Here is a 20,705-nt window from a genome sequence, read left to right as displayed (position 1 = left end):
AGCGTTCAACACCATTGTCCCCTTCAAGCTCATCACCAAGCTTAGGACCCTGGGACTGAACACCTCCCTCTGCAACTGGATCCTGGACTTCCTGACGGGCCGACCCAAGGTGGTGTGGTGAGGGTAGGCAACATCATCTCCACCACTCTGACTCTCAACACGGGGGCCCCACAGGGGTGTGTGTTTAGTCCCCCTCAGGAGGCTGAAAAGTTTTGGCATGGGCCCTCAAATCCTCACAAAGTTCTACAGTTGCACCATTGAGAGCATCTTGACTGGCTACATTACTGCTTGGTATGGCAACAGCACCGCCATCAATCACATAGCGCTACAGAGGGTAGTGCGGACAGCCCAGTACATCACTGGGTCCGAGCTCCCTGCCATCCAGGACCTCTATATCAGGCGGTGTGAAAGGAAGCACCGTAAAATGAGTCTCCAGCCACCCAAGCCATAGACTGTTCTCTCTGCTTCCGCATGGCAAGCGGTACAGGTGCATCAAGCTTGACACCAACAGGCTCCTGAACAGCTTCTATCTCCAAGCTATAAGACTGCTAAATAACTAAATCTGAGTTGACCCTTGTACTTTTTGTTGTTGTTGCACTGTCTCTATGCACACTCACAGGAATCTAAGCACTCACGCACACTGACATTCCAACACTCACTTAATTTGCTCACACACACATAACATGCACTCACATTTATAATTACTTTACACACACGCACACACACACACACACTCACACACACACTCACATATTCATCATATACGCTGCTGCTGCTACTCTGTTTATCATATATCCTGATGCCTATTCACCTTACTACATGAAAGTATGTGGACGCCTGCTCGTCGAACATGTCATTCCAAAATCATGGGCATTAATATGGAGTTGGTTCCCCTTTGGTGCTATAACAGCCTCCACTCTTCTAGGAAGGCTTTCCACTAGATGTTGGAACATTGCTGGGGGACTTGCTTCCATTCTGCCACAGAGCGTTAGTGAAGTCGGGCACTGATGTTGGGTGATTAGGCCTGGCTCGCAGTTGGCGTTCCAATTCATCCTAAAGGTGTTTGATGGGGTTGAGGCCAGGGCTCTGTGCAGACCAGTCAAGTTCTTCCACACAGATCTCGACAAACCATTTTTGTATGGACCTCGCTTTGTGCACGGGGGCATTGTCATGCTGAAACATTAAAGGGCCTTCCCCAAACTGTTGCCACAAATTTGAAAGCACAGAATTGTCTAGAATGTCATTGAATGCTGTAGCGTTAAGATTTACCTTCCCTGGAATTAAGGGACCTAGCCCAAACCATGAAAAACAGCCCCAGACCATTATTCCTCCTCCACCAAACTTTACAGTTGGCACTATGCATTGGGGCAGGTAGCGTTCTCCTGGCATCCGCCAAACCGAGATGTGTCCATCGGACTGCCAGATGGTGAAGCGTGATTCATCACTCCAGAGAACGCGTTTCCACTTCTCCAGAGTCCAATGGCGGCGAGCTTTACACCACTCCAGCCGACGTTTTACATTGCGCATGGTGATCTTAGGTTTGTGTGCGGCTGCTCGGCCATGGAAATCCATTTCATGAAGCTCCCGACGAACAGTTCTTGTGCTGACGTTGCTTCCGGAGGCAGTTTGGAACTCGGTAGTGAGGGTTGCAACCGAGGACAGAAGACTTTTACGCGCTACACGCTTCAACACTCGGTGGACCCGTTCTGTGAGCTTGTGTGGCCTACCACTTTTGCGACTGGATGTTTCCACCTCACAATAAAAGCACATACAGTTAACTGGGGCAGCTCTAGCAGGACATGGTGAAATTTGACGAACTGACTTGTTGGAAAGGTGGCATTCTATGAAGGTACCACGTTGAAAGTCACTGAGCTCTTCAGTAAGGCTATTCTACATCCACTGTTTGTCTATGGAGATTGCATGACTGTGTGCTCAATTTTCTACACCTGTCAGCAATGGGTGTGGCTGATATATCCAAATCCATGAATTTAATGTGAAAGGAAGCACCTCTATCCGTCCAGTATCCTTGCACATTGTAAATATGGTATTGGAACTGACCCTGTATATAGCTTTCTTACTTTCTCATGTTCTTCTTCTTTGTATTTTTTTAACGTGTTTTTGTTTTACCTTATGTTATTTGGAGTGTCACGTTGATATTGATTAATGCGTTGTTGGGTTTGAGCAGAGAGAGAAATGTTTCTCTCTCTTCTCCCTCTCTCTCTGCTCCAACAACTACAAGGTCACACGGCATGGTAGAGTGGCATTTTGGGCAGGTAAACAAACAGACAACCACAAATGATCCATTATATTGACAGGATACTCAAGTAGTCGTTTTAATGTCACGTGCCTTTGGACACATAGCTGGCAAGTTAGCAAACCATATGAATAGCTGGAGCCCTGAGCTAAGGACTGGGGAAACAGCCACCCAGTCATGATTTCAAGCAGAAATCATGTGTGACATCTGTCTCTAGAGATTTGAATGACTGCAGTTGATTAGTGCTTCATAATACATCTGTGTGCTGGAGTCTGGCCTTGTGGTAGTGCTGCCGACTCCGGACTATAACTTGACCTTTCTGGTATGGGTTCAAACCCCGCCTGTGTCTTCATGTCTGTATTCCTTTACCTGAATGTCTTCCCCTTTCGTTTGTGACTTTCTATCCCAATAAAGAGAAAATACTACTACCGATATTTACTGGCAAAAATATAAATGCAACATGCAAGAATTTCAAAGGTTTTACTGAGTTACAGCTCATATAAGGAAATCAGTCAATTTAATTAAGTTCATTAGGCCCTAATCTATGGATTTCACATGAATGGAAATACAGATATGCATATTTTGGTCACTGATACCTTAAGAAATGGGCCTCAGGATCTCGTCACGGTGCAGTGTCTCTGTGCATTCAAATTTCCATCAATAAAAGGCAATTGTGTTTGTTGTCGGTAGCTTATGCCTGCTCATACCATAACCCCCATCTCCCCCCACCACCATGGACAACGTTGACATCAGCAAACCGCTCGCCAACACAACGCCATACACGCGGTCTGCGGTTGTGAGGCCGGTTGGACGTACTGCCAAATTCTCTAAAATGACATTGGAGGCGGTTTATGGTAGAGAAGTGAATATTCAATTCTCTGGCAATAGCTCTGGTGGACATTCCTGCAGTCAGCATGCCAATTGCACACTCCCTCAAAACTGTGGCATTGTGTTGTGTGACAATACTGCACAATTTAGAATGGCCTTTCATTGTCCCCAGCACAAGATGCACCTGTGTAATGATCATGCTGTTTCATCAGCTTCTTGATATGCCACAACTGCCAGGTGGATGGATTATCCTTGCAAAGGAGAAATGCTCGCTGACAGGGATGTCAACTTTTGCGAACAACATTTGAGAGAAATAAGATGTTTGTGCGTATGGAACATTTCTAGGATCTTTTATTTCAGCTCATGAAACATGGGACCAACATTTTTACATGTTGCTTCTATGTTTTGTTCAGTGTAAATGTAAAAATGCATCTGAAAGAGTGATTCCTGGTAGGCACATCTGCCCCCGACACCTCAGTGTTGTCACTGTCAGTGGGCAAGGACAAACACTCAGTGGTAGTATATCGCTCCTCATGTCACTGTTCCTCTCATCCTCTCGCACTGATTGAAGTGTACTGTGGAGAAAAGGATGGCAGAAAGAGGGCGATGAAGTGATGGAGGAAGAGGACAAAGGGATAGAGGATGAGACACGGGAGGAGAAAGAGCAGGGGAGGAGAGAGGTGATGGTGGGAGAGCAGAGCAGTAAAGTAGGAAGGGCAGAAAAGGATCATGGACACGAAGGAGGAAGGATCAGAGAGGAGAGGAGGTACCATTCAGAACACATCAGCGTGGCTTGATGCTCCGTCTCAGGATTGCTGCCATGTGTCTCCCAGGATTCTCTGTGCAAACAGTGGTGACAGTTCAGTTGCTAATGCACTCCCTTTGAAGGAGCGAGGAGGTGGGGAGGAGAGGGAATGACGGGGAGATGGGGAGGAGATGGGCTGTGAAATGGTTGCACTGAAATAACCTACATCAAAGTTTCTCATCTGTTTTTTTCCAAAGACAAAGTCCATCCATCCTTGTCCACAATTCACTATGAGAATCAAAGACATGTATCTTAAAATGACTTGGTTCCATACACGTTGCGAAAGGCACTTCACATTGTTTGAACTTGAGTGTCATAAATGTCTCTTCTTAAAGGTTGATTAAGGTTTCCGCTGTCTTTCAGGGGGAGGAGGAGAGCTTCACTCTGAAGTCCTGCACAAGGCGGAAGACGGATTCTATAGAGAAGAGGTTCTGTTTCGACGTGGAGGCTGTAGACAGGTGAGTCATTGCTGCTGGCTAGTAGCTTGTTGTTACCCATTACAACCACATGGTGGTGCTCACGAGTGTTGCTGGGCTGAGGCTGTGGCCGACTGACTGTGGGTCGGAGCTCAACACAGAGGATCTTAATAGGGATTGGCAAGCGGTGGATGTTAGATGACGAACGCTAAGTGAGATATCTGCCACCTCTCCAGCCCGGTCATAGAAGGGTGTTGTCTGACTGTATATAAAGCAGCAGAGCCAGTGACTCCCTAACTCTAACGCTAGCTCTACTGTGGCCGCTTCAGCCACTGATCTCCCTCCTCCTGCATCGGCCCATTCCTTCACTCAACCCTCGTAATTTATTCATGGTGTTTGTTTGTCCTCTGCCCAGAGTGTTTGTGTATGTGTGTGTGTTTGTTCGCTCGATGCCGTGCACTGCTGTTGTTAGCAGCAGGAAAGTAAAAGCTGGCCTCAACATGCTTTAGCACGCAAAGGCATCGCAAAGACATAACTTGAGGGTGACTGTTAGTGAGAGCGTGCGTTATGGCGTCCTCTGCCCCAGAGTGTGTGTGTGTGTGTGTGTGTGTGTGTGTGTGTGTGTGTGTGTGTGTGTGTGTGTGTGTGTGTGTGTGTGTGTGTGTGTGTGTGTGTGTGTGTGTGTGTGTGTGTGTGTGGGTGTGTGGTTTTAATGGAGGACTGTGTTGACAGCTGAAGGTGAGCCTGCTGCCAGGGCCAGGTGAAATATGGTAACGCCGGCCAGAGATGAGCGTAGCTTAGTTGTAGTTTCGGATAGGGCCGGGATTGGATTGATAGAGGTGTCAGTCTGTGTTGGGATGTTCGTGGTGGACGCAGCAGATTGACTTGATGGGGGATAATGTTTAATAATGTCAGAGGACCTAAAGAGGGTGGACAACCCCCTTATGTAGCAGTGCTTTCCTTCTGTCAGTCACTGCTACATGGTGTGTTGCGCTTGATTAAAGACTGATCTTTGTGCGTGTTTGTTTGTGTGTGTTTGTGTGTTGCAGGCCAGGGGTGATCACCATGCAAGCTCTATCGGAGGAAGACCGCAGGCTGTGGATGGAAGCTATGGATGGGAGAGAACCGGTACGTTGCCAGCGTTACACACTCATCCTGTGCGTGTGTGTGCGTGACTGCGTGCGTGTGTACTCATATGCGTATAGCTCACCACAGGGATTCCAGGCATAGCTGACTAACTAACCTTCAACTCCTTTAGGAAGCCACTTCAGTCCGTAGCAACTTCCATTGATGTCAATGTACCGTACTACTACTCACCAGGCAGGCAGTGTGGCATGCTGTGTACGACACTGTTTATTACAGCATAGTGTACATGGGCTTATGCAAGTACAGCCTGTGTTCAGTTCACGGATAGGTGTTTGTGACCGGTGGTGGTGGTTGATGGCGGTAACGCTAAGCTGTGTAACCGTGGTAACTGGGTGTCTCTGTTCCTTCCAGGTCTATAACTTAAACAGAGACAGCCAGAGTGAAGGCCGTAAGTGACACATCGGTATTATTTTGCTTTACTCTACCATCCGTCCGTATGAATGCACACTGATAATTGATGGGGTTCATTCACTTCTCTACCTCCGTTTCTCCCTCTATTTGTCTCTCCACCTATCTCTCTTCCTCCCACTCTTTCTCTCTCTACCTTTCTCTCTCTCGTCCTCCCCCTCCCCCCTCGCTCTCCATCTTTCAGTGGCCCAGCTGGATGTGGTTGGCTTCAACGTTGTGAAGAAGTTCATCTACGCTGTGGAGACCAGAGGTAATGAACTAAGGCTTGGCTGCTTAAAGGCTTCACAGGTCTCTAGTACTACTGTTATTGTGAACCTGGTGTCACTGGTCACTCTTACAAGTCCTATACAATCTTTATAGATATCTGTCCTGTTCTGTCCCACAGGCATTGACGAGCAGGGCCTGTACAGGATTGTTGGAGTAAACTCCAGGGTGCAGAAACTCCTGGGTCTTGCCATGGGTAAGACAGAGAGATAATGGAGCTGTGTGTGTGTGTGTGTGTGTGTGTGTGTGTGTGTGTGTGTGTGTGTGTGTGTGTGTGTGTGTGTGTGTGTGTGTGTGTGTGTGTGTGTGTGTGTCTGTGTGTGTGTGTGTGTGTGTGTGTGTGTGTGAGAAAGATTGAGTCCTTGCCGCAAAAACAAATCCAAACAGGTAATATTTGGGGGCAAGATTGAATCGAACTTATTTAACATTTATGCAGTAGTTTTGTTTGCACAACCTGTCTTATTCTGATAGCCAGAATTTCCTGCTCCTCCTGTTAGGGGAGTCTATACTGTAGTAGAAAACAGTAGAAAACCATCCTGCGGATTTATGTGAATAGCTATGGGGAATAGGCAATTTATGCAACTGTATAAATAATGCAAAACAAGTTGAATTACTGTAGATATACCGTAGCTCTGAGACTGACAGACGGAAAAACACAGGAGGAGGTGACCATAGAACTGGTAGAGGACTGGATGAGAGAATATACTGACAACTGGAAAATAGAATACACGAGATAGGTTCAATCACAAACGTCTGAAATCACAAAGCTCCTCAAATGACAGCTGATGACATCTATCCTCTCCCTCTGACAGATCCTAAAACATGTGCTGACGTGGAGCTGGACAGTACAGAATGGGAGATCAAGACCATCACCAGCGCAATCAAGTACTACCTTAGGTACAGTACTGTGAATCCATTGCCCAGGTCTCGTCATGGAAATGACTAAAGATAGTTAAGAAACACAGGCTCTCTATGAGTACTGCAGTTCGTGTGTACAATAACGCTGCACTGAGTGAGAGAGGGCTGAGAGCATGTGGTTGTCCATTATGGCCCTGGCCTGCTGAGTAGAGTTAAGGAGGACAGGATCGAGGGCCATGGGAGAGAGCAGAAGGGTTAAGTCTAAAGAAGAGGAGATGAGAGAGGAGGAGGGGGTTGAGGGCTAGGACTGAGGAGACCCACATACACAAACAGCCCAGTTTTCCGCCTGCCTAATGAAGAGGGAAATCAGCCTGATGAGTGGAGGGCCATGACTCCCTGCCTGCCTGCCGCTGTGCCCATTGACTCTCTGTGTCTTCTCTCCTCAGAATGCTGCCCGCGCCCCTTATGACTTATCAGTATCAAAGGAGCTTCATCAAGGCAGCCAGTGAGTCTTTTCTCTCCCCCTCCTTCCTCTCTCTTTCTCGCTCTCTCTCTCTCTCTCTCTCTTTCTCTCTCTGTCTCTCTCTCTCATAACAGTTGATCTGGTTCCACTTCTTTTGCCCTCTTCCTCTTCCTGATAGCAGCTCCGCTGACTTTGTTTTGATAAACCAGTCTGGTTTTGAATTTGATGGCCTGGTTTAGCTCCGTTGGGCTGTAGTGGGGTTGACGTGTGAAGGAGAAGCAGGACGTAAGGGTGTGTGTCCTTGGCAAGCCATAAAGGAAATGGCTTTATAGTGGGGCCAGCTGGGATGATGGAGGATGGGAAAGATAACCAACAACAACAACAAGTATAGCCTATAATATATTTATTGCCCCCTCCCCCAAACTTCCCTTTACCATCTCCCTGTCCAATAATTGGTCCTTACATTAGCCAGAGCTGCATTTCTCTCTCTCTCTCTCTCTCTCTCTCTCTCTCTCTCTCTCTCTCTCTCTCTCTCTCTCTCTCTCACCCCATCCCCCTCTCTCTTCCCCCCCTCTCCCTCTCTCCCCGTTCATATCTGCTGTGTCATTGGCTGCCGCCTACCTGCCTGCTCTGAGATGTCTGTTTCCTCCAGGCACTGCATGCTGGTTGACATCAGGCCATTGCCCCAAGATGAACTCTTTTTTTACGAGCACCTCCTCTTCCTCCTCCTGAGCCGCCCGCCCCTCTTTGCTCTGCTCCGGTTTTGGGAGGGAAGGCTGCGTGCAATCAGGAACCTAGTCTGAGGCATGCACCAGCAGGAAAACACACACCTACCAGACACGAACACTCATACTCATACACTTTCTGTCACACACAAACTCACTTAAATGACCACAGACACACACCACACACTAATCTTAATCTTAACCCGAAAACTTAACCCTAAACTTACTTCTAACCTTACCACAAAATATTTTTTTTCATTCTTTTTATTAAAAAAAAATACATTTTTCTCCCCAATTTCATGATATCAGATTGGTGGTTAGTCTTATCCCATCGCTGCAACTCCCCGGAGGAGGAGCCGTGCGTCCTCCGAAACACGACCCTACCAAGCCGCACTGCTTCTTGACACACTGCTCACACACACACACACACACACACACACACACACACACACACACACACACACACACACACACACACACACACACACACACACACACACACACACACACACACACACACACACACACACACGCCCTCCCAACACAGTCTGACTCTTGCTATCTTGCTTTCTTCTTAGACTTCATATCCTTCATCTTAGATTCAGATAAGCTTTATTGGCATAAATGACAAGGCCACTGTTGCTAAAGTGATGTGAGATAATGACGTCAACAGTAACAGTAAAAACATTTATAATAGTTATGGTGATTCGAGAAGGGGGACTCAGCAGCGTTGCAGTTCTTGACACAAACCGGTCTGCCTGGCATCTACTACCATACCCCGTTCAAAGGCGCTTACAGTGCCTTCGGAAAGTATTTAGACCCCTTGACTTTTTCCACATTTTGGTAGGTTACAGCCTTGTTCTAAAATTGATTCATGTTTTTTTCCCCTCATCAATCTACACACCATACTCCATAATGACAAAGCAAAAACAGGATTTTAGACATTTTTGCAAATTTTTATATATATATATTTAAAAAACTATCACATTTCCATATGTATTGAGACCATTTACTCAGTACTTTGTTGAAGCACCTTTGGCAGCGATTACACCCTCGGTTCTTCTTGGGTATGACGCTACAAACTTGGCATACCTATATTTGGGTAGTTTCTGCCATTCTTCTCTGCAGATCCTCTTAAGCTCTGTCAGGTTGGATGGGGATTGTCGCTGCACAGCTATTTTCAGGTCTCTCCAGAGAGATGTTCGATCCGGTTCAAGTTTGGGCTCTGGCTGGGCTACTCAAGGCTTAGGGTCGTTGTCATATTGGAAGGTGAACCTTCACTCCAGTCTAAGGTCCTGAGCACTCTAGAGCAGGTTTTAATCAAGAATCTCTCTGTACTTTGCTCCATTCATCTTTCCCTCGATCCTGACTAGTCTCCCCAGTCCCTGCCGCTGAAAAACATCCCAACAGCATGATGCTGCCACCACCATGCTTCACTGTAGGGATGGTGCCAAGTTTCCTCCAGACGTGATGCTTGGCATTCAGGCCAAAGAGTTCAATCTTGGTTTCATCAGACCCTAAAATCTTGTTTCTCATGGTCTGAGAGTCCTTTAGGTGCCTTTTGGCAAACTCCAAGCAGGCTGTCATGTGTATTTTACTGAAGTGTGGCTTCCATGTAGCCACTCTACCATAAAGGCCTGATTGGTGGAGTGCTGGAGAGATGGTTGTCCTTCTGGAAGGTTCTCCCTTCTGCACAGAGAAACTCTTGAGCTCTGTCAGAGTGACCATCAGGTTCTTGGTCACCTCCCTGACCAAGGCCCTTCTCCCAGAATTGCTCAGTTTGGCCGGGTGGCCAGCTCTAGGAAGAGTCTTGGTGGTTCCAAACTTCTACCATTTAAGAATGATGGAGGCCACTGTGTTCTTAAGGACCTTCAATGATGCAGACATTTTTTGGCACGCTTCCCCAGATCTGTGCCTCGACACAATCCTGTCTCGGAGCTCTACGGACAATTCCTTCTGACATGCACTGTCAACTGTGGGACTTCATATAGACATGTGTGTGCCTTTCCAAATCATGTCCAATCAATTGAATTTACCACAGGTGGACTCCAATCCAGTTGTAAAAACATCTCAAGGATGATCAATGGAAACAGGAATGCCTTGAGCTCAATTTCATGTCTCAAATCAAAGGGTTTGAATACTAATGTAAATAAGGTATTTCTGCTTTTAATTAGTAATACATTTGCTCAACTTTTGTGTAGATTGATGAGAAAAAATAAACATTTAATCAATTTTAGAGTAAGGCTGTAATGGAACAAAATGTGGAAAAAGTCAAGGGGTCTGAATACTTCCCGAATGCACTGTATATACTGTATATATATATATGGGGCTGCAGGTAGCCTAGTGGTTAGAACATCCCCAAATCCCCATGCTGACAAAGTAAAAATCTGTCATTCTGCCCCTGAACAAGGCACTGTTCCTAGGCCGTCATTGAAAATAAGAATTTGTTCTTAACTGACTTGCCTAGTTAAATAAATTAATAATAAAAAATATATATACACACTGCCGTTCAAAAGTTTGGAGTCACTTGGACATTTCCTTGTTTTTTAAAGAAAATAAAATTTGTCCATTAAAATAACATCAGAAATCAGAAATAACATCAGAAATACAGTGTAGACATTGTTAATGTTGTAAATGACTATTGTAGCTCGAAATGGCTGCTTTTGTTATGGAAAATCATTATCAGCAACCATCACTGCTGTGTTCCAATGGCACGTTGTGTTACCTAATCCCGGTTTATAATTTTAAAAGGCTTATTGATCGTTAGAAAACCCTTTTGCAATTATGTTAGCACAGCTGGAAACTGTTGTGCTGATTAAAGAAGAAATAAAACGAGCCTTCTTTAGACTAGTTGAGTATCTGGAGCATCAGCACTTGTGGGTTCGATTACAGGCCCAAAATGGCCAGAAACAAAGCCATTTCTTCTGAAAATTGTCAGTCTATTCCTGTTCTGCGAAATGAAGGCTATTCCATGCGAGAAATTGCCAAGAAACTGAAGATCTCGTACAACGCTGTGTACTACTCCCTTCACAGAACAGCGCAAACTGGCTCGAAACAGAATAGAAAGAGGAGTGGGAGGCCACGGTCCTCAACTGGCAGCTTAATTAAATAGTAACACCAGTCTCAATGTCAACAGTGAAGAGGCGACTCCGGGATGCTGGCCTTCTAGGCATAGTTCCTCTGTCCAGTGTCTGTGTTCTTTTGCCCATCTTAATATTTTATTTTTATTGGCCAGTCTGAGATATGGCTTTTTCTTCTAGGCAACTCTGCCTAGAAGGCCAGCATCCCGGAGTTGCCTCTTCACTGTTGACGTTGAGATTGGTGTTTTGCGGGTACTATTTAATGAAGCTGCCAGTTGAGTACTTGTGAGGCATCTGTTTCTCAAATGTTACTGACAAGAAGCACATGGCTGAGCTCTTTAATCAGCACTTCATTAAGTTAGAATTCCTATTTGACTCGGCTATGCCTCCTTGCCCGTCCAACATTTCCTCATCTCCCACCTCTTCTAATTTTTTATTTTACCTTTATTTATCTAGGCAAGTCAGTTAAGAACATATTCTTATTTTCAATGACGGCCTAGGAACAGTGGGTTAATTGCCTTGTTCAGGGGCAGAACAATAGATTTTTACCTTGTCAGCTCGGGGATTCAAGCTTACAACCTTTCGGTTACAAGTCCAATGTTCTAACCACTAGTCTATTCCCCTGCCACGCTACAAAGTTTATCCCTGCAGGCAGTCACTGAGGAGCTCCTTAAACTTGACCCCAAAAAACCATCTGGGTCACTGCAACCTTAAAGGTCCTCAAAGATGTCACCATTGCCCTTGATTCTAAGCAATATTGTGCTGCTATTTTTATTTACTTGGCCAAAGCTTTTGATACGGTAGACCATTCCATTCTTGTGGGCCGGCTAAGGAGTATTGGTGTCTCTGAGGGGACTTTGGCCTGGTTTGCTAACTACCTCACTCAAAGAGTGCAGTGTATAAAGTCAGAAAATCTGCTGTCTCAGCCACTGCCTGTCACCAAGGGAGTACCCCAAGGGTCAATCCTAGGCCCCACGCTCTTCTCAATTTACATCAACAACATAGCTCAGGCAGTAGGAAGCTCTCTCATCCATTTATATGCAGATGATACAGTCTTATACTCAGCTGGCCCCTCCCCGGATTTTGTGTTAAATGTTTTATAACAAAGCTTTCTTAGTGTCCAACAAGCTTTCTCTACCCTTAACCTTGTTCTGAACACCTCCAAAACAAGGTCATGTGGTTTGGTAAAAATAATGCCCCTCCACAGGTATTATTACTACCTCTGAGGGTTTAGAGCTTGTGGTAGTCAACTCATACAAGTACTTGGGAGTATGGATAGACGGTGCACTGTCCTTCTCTCAGCACATATCAAAGCTGCAGGCTAAAGATGCATCTAGACTTGGTTTCCTCTATCGTAATCGCTCCTCTTTCACCCCAGCTGCCAAACTAACCCTGATTCAGATGACCATCCTACCCATCCTAGGTTACGGAGAAGGGTGCTCTCGAGCGGCTAGATGTTCTTTACTATTCGGCCATCAGATTTGCCACCAATGCTCCTTATATGACACATCACTGCACTCTGTACTCCTCTGTAAACTGGTCATCTCTGTATACCCGTCTCAAGGCCCACTGGTTTATGCTTATTTATAAAACCCTCTTAAGCCTCACTCCCCCCTATCTGAGATATCTACTGCAGCCCTCATCCTCCACATACAACACCCGTTCTGCCAGTCACATTCTGTTAAAGGTCCCCAAAGCACACACATCCCTGGGTCGCTCATCTTTTCAGTTCGCTGCAGCTAGCGACTGGAACGAGCTGCAACAAACACTCAAACTGGACAGTTTTATCTCAATCTCTTCATTCAAAGACTCAAAAATGGACACTCTTACTGACAGTTGTGGCTGCTTTGTGTGATGTATTGTTGTCTCTACCTTCTTGCTCTTTGTGCTGTTGACTGTGCCCAATAATGTTTGTACCATGTTTTGTGCTGCTACCATGTTGTGCTGCTACCATGTTGTTGTTATGTTGTGTTCCTACCATGCTGTGTTGTCATGTGTTGCTGCCTTGCTATGTTGTTGTCTTAGGTCTCTCTTTATGTAGTGTTGTGTTGTCTCTCTTGTTGTGATGTGTATTTTGTCCTATATTTATATTGTATTTTTAATTAGATTTTTTATCCCAGGCCCCCGTCCCCGCAGGAGGCCTTTTGCCTTTTGGTAGGCCGTCATTGTAAATAAGAATTTGTTCTTAACTGACTTAACTTAACTGAAATGTGAATGTGTGTACGCGCGCAGGTATGTGTGTGTGCGAAGACACTGGGAGTCGATGGCGGTGGGGAGGTGACAGTGGGGGTATGATGTAGTGTCACCCCCTGTGAACGCTCTGTACACTGGCTTTGTGGTGACTGATGAGGGCCATCCATCAGCTGTCTGCTCCCCGAGGCCTGGCTGGCTCTCTGGCTGGAACCTAGCTGGCTGGACCACACTGATTCAGAGCCCAGGAGACAGCACAGTGCACTGACCTGCAGACACACAGACCTGCCCAGTGACCCATTTTTGCAATGACCTGCAGTCCTGGGTTCAAATGGCATTTGTCTTATTTCAAATGTATCTGTGTTTCGAACTTCAGCTGCTTTTCATTGTGTTTGCCTGGCTGGCACAATGGAACCAATGAAATATAACTATATGCTCAAATTATTTGAAAGATAACCAATTCGATTTGATTCTATTCTATTTGAACCCGGTTGGGCAGCCCTGTCCCAGTCCAGAAGACACTAGAAGAGAGAGAGAGGTAGCCTCAACTCCAGCTGTTGTTCAGTGTTGACTGGGGTTCTGGTAGGGTTCTGGAGTGAAGGTGTTCTGAGGCAAACCTCTCTCAGGTTAATGGAGGATAATGATAATGCTGGCTGCATTCAGAAGCTACGTGCAGGTTGTAACCGATAGTATGTTTACCACAGTCTCCAAGGAATAAGTGCTTTGATCAAATCTGTAGTATGATAAGCTCTTGTGGTAAGCAGCAGTATAGTATATTGGCCGTCTGGGCAGTTAAAGGGGAATTGAACTAAGGGCAGGGTATTATAGTATTATTTTCACCAGGCTTCTGGTAAATGCAATAGCGCCAATATGTTATGATACTGGCGAAAAGAGTATTCTACATGAAGTTGTCACTGTTGTTTAGACAGAGGATTACCGGAAGCCAGTGTCCTTACTAACCTCACCTTCCACCTTCATCTCTCCCCCTCCGCTCCATCTCTTCCCTCTCCTCCATCTCTCTCTCTCGCACTCTCTCCCCCCTCCATCTCTTCTCTATCTCTCCCCTCCTCTCTCTCTCTCTCTCTCTCTCTCCCCCCATCTCTCCCCCACCATCCCTCCCTCCATCTCTCCCCCCCCCCCCTCTCTCTGTAGAACTAGACAATCAGGAGGCGAGGATCACAGAGATCCACAGCATCATCCACCGGCTCCCAGAGAAAAACCGCCAGATGCTGGACCTGCTTACCAAACACTTGGCAAAGTAGGTTAAGTTTAGGCCCGTTTACTGTGTTACAAATCCCCCTGACCGCACTGCGCTGATGACCATGACTACCTCTGAGTCCCAAATGGCACCCTTTTCCCCTATACAGTGCACTACCTTTCACCAGAGCCATATGGGGCCTGGTCAAAAGTTGTGCACTCAATAGGGAATACGGGGCAATTTGGGACTCCGTTGTAGTCGTGGTCATCAGCGCAGTGCGGTCAGGGGGATTTGTAACACATTAAAAGGGTCCGGCCATGACCATGACCACACCTATAAGAGGATTGGCTTGGTAATGAACTCTGCACTGTATTGTTGACAGCAGTATGCAGTAATGGCTCCTAGCTTTCCCCTGTGTTCCCCCCCCTACTACACGCCACGATCAACACACAGCATTAGTTTGGTCCTGGCCTCATTCTATCCTTTTTGGTATTGTTGTCCAATTGAGGCAGTGGAGCCATCTGTCTGTCTCAATGATCCTCCAGCATTAGGATTATGTCAGGGTGACGGTAGGATACTGTCAGAGGCAGGCTGCAGACCTAATACTCTTACCCTCTTTGTTGTTGTCCAGCATGCTGAGATAGGATTACGGATCATCCCAAACTGGTCTTGGTGGGTTAGATTTCACTTGCATACACCATGTCTATTTACATATCTATTTGCATTTCATGTGCTGTTACCTATGAGATGGTAAGTCCAGAAATCGTAGATTTCAGTGTTTTCTATAGATCGAAATGGGCAGATGTTGGATTATAACGGTGTTGAAGTGTTGGAAATATAGCTAAAAGAAGGGCTCGACTTTGTTGGCATGTGCACTATGATGCAGCAGTTTTTTTGGGCCAACTGGCAACTAGCGTTAGTGATATGTGTCGCAATTAAGGAACACATCAGCGACAGCGAAGGGTCGTCCGCTAACGAACGGCTCTTTTTAGAACGGTTATTTTTTGGTTATTTTTTTTGTGATCGTCGGGAGCCAAATCGCATCTTTGAAAGAGCTGTTCATTTGTCTCACTCATTTGCATACTTTAACTACTGCTTTTTGAGCTCCAAACAACAATTATCTGCACATGAGTTATAAAAACATTCGCTAAAGATTGCAATTCCTCACTGCAGGAACAATATATAGTGAGGAGAGAGCCTTTTTCTGGTCCACACATTTTTACAGTGCGTGCGTATTGTTTTTTGCAGGCCATCTAATCATTTGGTCAGGTAAAAATGTATTTGAACTTGCATGTCACAATCGGACGTAATTTGTTGGCTTTAAAATGTATTTGAACGTGCATGTCACAATCGGACGTAACTTGTTGGCTTTAAAATGTATTTGAACGTGCATGTCACAATCGGACATGACATGGTTTTAGGTACATTTTAAGCGCTACTGAATAAAGAGCCGTTTGGAAGCCACATCATCATATCTTTTAGCTAAACAGAGCCAAATAAGCCAGCTCACTGAAAGACTTAGATTCTAATAAGAATCACTTATTTTGTGTCTTATATGGCACTCTATTCCTATTATAGCACACTAGCTAGATGTTGTTGTTGTTGGGGGTGGTCAATTTATTGTATTTAATTACATTTATGGTAACACAGACAAAAAACTGAACACCCACTCATTCCCACCCCGCACCCACACAGGACCCCATTTACTGAAGATATCATAGCAATTCTCTTCTTTTTTTCAGTCGACCATAGCTCAACATTTGTCTCTTTAGCACCATGCATATGGGACACAGAAAGTTTCATGTTAGCTGGGTCCATAAATGAAAGCGCCCTTTTGACAGAGAGTAAGGCTCTTGCCAACGCAACACGACCATCTTTTTGGCTGCCGTAAGTCCGGCTAGCCATATTGTTTTTTCGCCATCGGTAAGTTCCATTGAAGAATCGTCATTGATTGTTGTTGGTGAAAAGGGTATATTTTTAGAAACAAGGGTGGATAAAGACATTAAAACCTGATTCCAGAATGGGAGGACCTCTGGGCATTCCCAAATCATGCAAAAACATGCCTTGGGCATGTCTCTCTCTCTCTCTCCCTCCCTCTCTCTCTGTCTCTTTCTCTTTGTCTCTCTCTCCTTCTCTCAGTTTCTCTCTGTCTCTCTCTCGTTCTCTCTCTCTCTCTGTCTGTCTCACTCTCGTTCTCGCTCTCTCTGTCTCGTTCTCTCTCTCTCTGTCTCTCTCTCTCTCTCTCTCACACACACACAAACACACCTTTTCATCTTTCTCCTTTCTTTCCCATCCCTCCCTCCCTGCTCCTCCCTCCCTCCCCCAGTGTGGCCAGTCACCACCAGCAGAACCTGATGACTGTGGCCAACCTGGGCGTGGTGTTCGGCCCCACTCTGCTGAGGCCCCAGGAGGAGACTGTGGCCGCCATCATGGACATCAAGTTCCAGAACATTGTGGTAGAGATCCTCATCGAGAACCACGAGAGGGTGAGTCAGACGGTCAGTTGTTCAACACAGTCCAACACCCAGACGTGAATGACGGCACAAGTCTCTAAGTCGCAGCCCCTATCACTCACCGCTTACCACATTTCTCTTTCCCTGGACATACACCATTGTGTGTAGGGCAACTGTTCAACCTCTGTCCAATACCCAGTACCTAAATTTGTTTGTAAGTTAAGCACATTCTGAAAAGGGGCCCACGAGAGGAAGGGAGGAAGGGTGAGAAAAGTCACAACTATAATCCGGTTAGCCAGGGTGGAGGAGTATTTCTCACTAAGCATACCGGTGAAAACTAATGACCCACTTTTACTTGAGCAGTGATTGATCTGAGATTCATCAGCCCCAGAGTTTTGATTTGATTATCTGAATGGAACGGGAGCAGTGTTGTCAGAGGAATGTCGGCTGCAAGACAGTGTTGGGAACATAAGCATCAACAGTATTACTTGCTGATAACATCTCTGAAAACCTGAAACCATTATGGGAGTGAAATGGAAAGTATTACGCTATGTATAACTGATCATTCTAGTCTCCTCTCTTCTCACAAAGGGCCTACTATAGGACTGTCAAACTAATTATAGTTGTGTGAACTAATGTATAGTTAGTTGTGTGAGTAAGTTATATTAGCCATGGGTGGGTACCGGTAGTCTGTATGTGTAGGTTGAATTTGCCAGTCCTGTGTGTGCAGATATTCAAGGATATGCCAGTTCCGGGAGGTGGCCCGGCCAACCTACAGCTCAACCTGCAGCCTCGGAGGAAAAGCGCAGAGAGCAAAGCCCCGTCCTGCAGTGAGAGACCCCTCACCCTCTTCCACACACCCACACACACCCAGAAAGGTAGGCAGGAGCACAACACAGTCTCTTTACCACACATACCCTTCTTCGATGTTCAAAGTGTCAGTCGGGACAGGAGACATCCACATTGCCTGAGATTTGTTCGTCCTCCTTATAAGAAATGACTTTATAGGCAGAAAAACATCTATTGACAGTATTTACTTTAGCGGCTGACACGTTGATCACCAATCTTAAATATCCTCCTCAGCCACTCACATTTTGTATACTCAGTGTACATCTTCTTCTTGCTGTTACGTAGTGGAGAAGAGGAACAGCGTGGTAGTGAACTCTACTGCAGAGCCCCAGCAGCTTCAGCCGGCCCAGGCCAATGCCCCCCACAACAACCCATCAGCCACCCGCTCTTCCTCCACAGCAGCGGTCAACCATAACAGCAGCGGCAGCCACGGCCACAGCTGGACCCAACGCAACAGCCTGACTAGCACTGACGGAGATCAGGATGGGGGCCTGATGGCCAGGCAGAACTCACAGAGCCGCCCTAACTCACTGTGAGTACACATGCATAAGCACGATGCACGCACACACACACACACACGCACACACACGCACGCACGCACAGACACACACACACACACACACACACACACACACACACACACACACACACACACACACACACACACACACACACACACACACACACACACACACACACACACACACACACACACACACACAGCTCTCTTTCTCTCCCCCTCCTCTCTCTTTCTTTCTTCAGCCTCCTCTCTTTCTTTCTTTCTTTCTCTTTCTCCTCACCAGACAAGGGGGTTTCTCTGCATTGACATCAAAATAACATTTTATTGGTCACATACACATGGTTAGCAGATGTTATTGCGAGTGTAGCGAAATGCTTGTGCTTCTGGTTTCGACAGTGCAGCAATATCTAACAAGTAATATCGAACAATTACACAACAAGTACCTAATACACACAAATCTAAGTAAGGAATGGAATAAGAATTTATAAATATAAATATATGGATGAGCAATGTCAGAACGGCATAGGATAAGATGCAATAGATAGTATAGAATACAGTATATACATGAGATGAGTAATGCAATATATGTAAACATTATTAAAGTGGCATTATTAAAGTGACTACTGTTCCATTTATTAAAGTGGCCAATGATTTCAAGTCTGTATGTAGGCAGCAGCCGCTCTGTGCTAGTGATGGCTGTTTAACAGTCTGACATAATACCAATTCAAGTGATGATAGAAGACATGTTTGATGGAATTTGATCTTGCCTTGTGAAATCTCCCAAAGGTAGACAAAAGTAATATTGCCCACTGGGAGTTGTGAGATGTGTTCATAAAGGCAGCCTCTGGCACATTCAACCTACACATACTACAGGTACCCACCCATAGCACGTGTGCGTCCTCTCTGATTACAAAAATACTGGAATTGTAATCCATTACATTACAGGCTAAAATATTGTAACCATATTACAGATACTTTTGAAAAACTAGATGATTACTTCTAGGATTACTTTTAAATTCAGAAAGGATTGTGAAAAGATTCTTTGACACTTTTCTATTTTGTCAATGACATTCAAATCAGCATTTAAAAAAGTGTGATTCACCTGAGCGAGTCTGACCACAAGTCTCACTCTCCCTTGCTCAGCATAGGAGGTGGACACAGCAGATTGAATAAGAGCAGATTGAATAAGAAATACATTTTAAGCCACAAACGGATGTCATGTGGCTTCCATCTGGCCACCCAGATTGTGCTGTAGAGACTTTTGTCCTTCTGGCAGGTTCTCCAATGTCAGCTAAGGAACTCTGTAGTTCTGTCAAAGTGGTCATTGGGTTCTTGGTCACTTCCCTGACCAAGGTCCTTCTTTCCCGGTTGCTCAGTTGGACGGCCAGCTCTAGGCAGAGTCTGGGTAGTTCCATATTTTTTCCAATTTTCCAATGATGGAGACCACTGTGCTCTTGGAAACTTTCAACACTCCAGAAATTGTTTTACACTCTTCCCCAGATATACACTGAGTGTATAAAACATTAAGGACACCGGTTCTTTCTGTGAATTCAAGTGAAAGCTTTGATCCCTTATTGATGTAACTTGTGCTCATGTAAATCTGAGGAGGAGCTAGATGGCACCGATAAACATGGTTTCAGGCTCCTAAGCAAATTTTGCAGTATTTAAAAATATATATATATTTCTCACGTTATTAGCCCAGAACTTTCTTTGCATTATTAAATATAGCTGGAAAGAAGTTTTGATTATCAGAGAGGTGGTAACTCACCAGCATTTTGACCAGGAATACGACTTTCCTGAGTTGGATCCTTTGTTTGTACCTTCCAAGGAGATGGAACTTATGCCAGAGGCTGCTCCAAGACGCCGCCGGCGTATTCGGAGTGGACCTTTAGTCCAACTCAGGAGGCGTGCACACCATCCACCGCTTCCGAGTATATTACTTGCTAATGTTCAGTCCCTGGACAATAAAGTAGACAAGCTCAGGGCGAGGATCTCCTTCCAGAAAGACATCAGGGACTATAGCATACTCTGTCACAGATCATAGCTCACTCCAGATATACTGACCCCGTCCATACATCGTGTGGATAGGAATAAAGTTCTCTCCGGGAAGAAGAAAGGTGGAGGTGTATGTTTCATGATTAGCTACTCATGGTGTGATTGTGGTCCTTTTGTTCACCCAACCTAGAATAGCTCACAATCAAGTGCCGACCGCATTACCTCCCTAGATAATTTTCTTCGGTTATCGTCA

General features: G+C 45.5%; 1 protein-coding gene across 3 annotated transcripts in view; it reads left to right on the top strand.

Annotated features, from left to right (window-relative positions):
- Positions 1-20,705, top strand: part of LOC139583798 (rho GTPase-activating protein 26-like) — a 112,712-nt gene that overhangs the window by 66,587 nt on the left and 25,420 nt on the right. For all 3 annotated transcript variants that reach the window (XM_071415288.1, XM_071415278.1, XM_071415268.1), the window contains exons 10-20: positions 4,251-4,345; positions 5,353-5,431; positions 5,801-5,837; positions 6,042-6,107; positions 6,243-6,317; positions 6,934-7,018; positions 7,426-7,484; positions 14,590-14,695; positions 16,962-17,121; positions 17,819-17,966; positions 18,223-18,469. In XM_071415288.1, coding sequence (XP_071271389.1) covers positions 4,251-4,345; positions 5,353-5,431; positions 5,801-5,837; positions 6,042-6,107; positions 6,243-6,317; positions 6,934-7,018; positions 7,426-7,484; positions 14,590-14,695; positions 16,962-17,121; positions 17,819-17,966; positions 18,223-18,469 — 1,157 coding nt within the window. The remainder of the gene's footprint in view (positions 1-4,250; positions 4,346-5,352; positions 5,432-5,800; positions 5,838-6,041; positions 6,108-6,242; positions 6,318-6,933; positions 7,019-7,425; positions 7,485-14,589; positions 14,696-16,961; positions 17,122-17,818; positions 17,967-18,222; positions 18,470-20,705) is intronic.

The sequence above is a fragment of the Salvelinus alpinus genome, chromosome 1, assembly GCF_045679555.1.
Source record: "Salvelinus alpinus chromosome 1, SLU_Salpinus.1, whole genome shotgun sequence".
Classification (NCBI taxonomy): domain Eukaryota; kingdom Metazoa; phylum Chordata; class Actinopteri; order Salmoniformes; family Salmonidae; genus Salvelinus; species Salvelinus alpinus.
The sequence above is the reverse complement of the archived record's forward strand: the minus strand, read 5'-3'. Positions and strand labels throughout refer to the sequence as shown.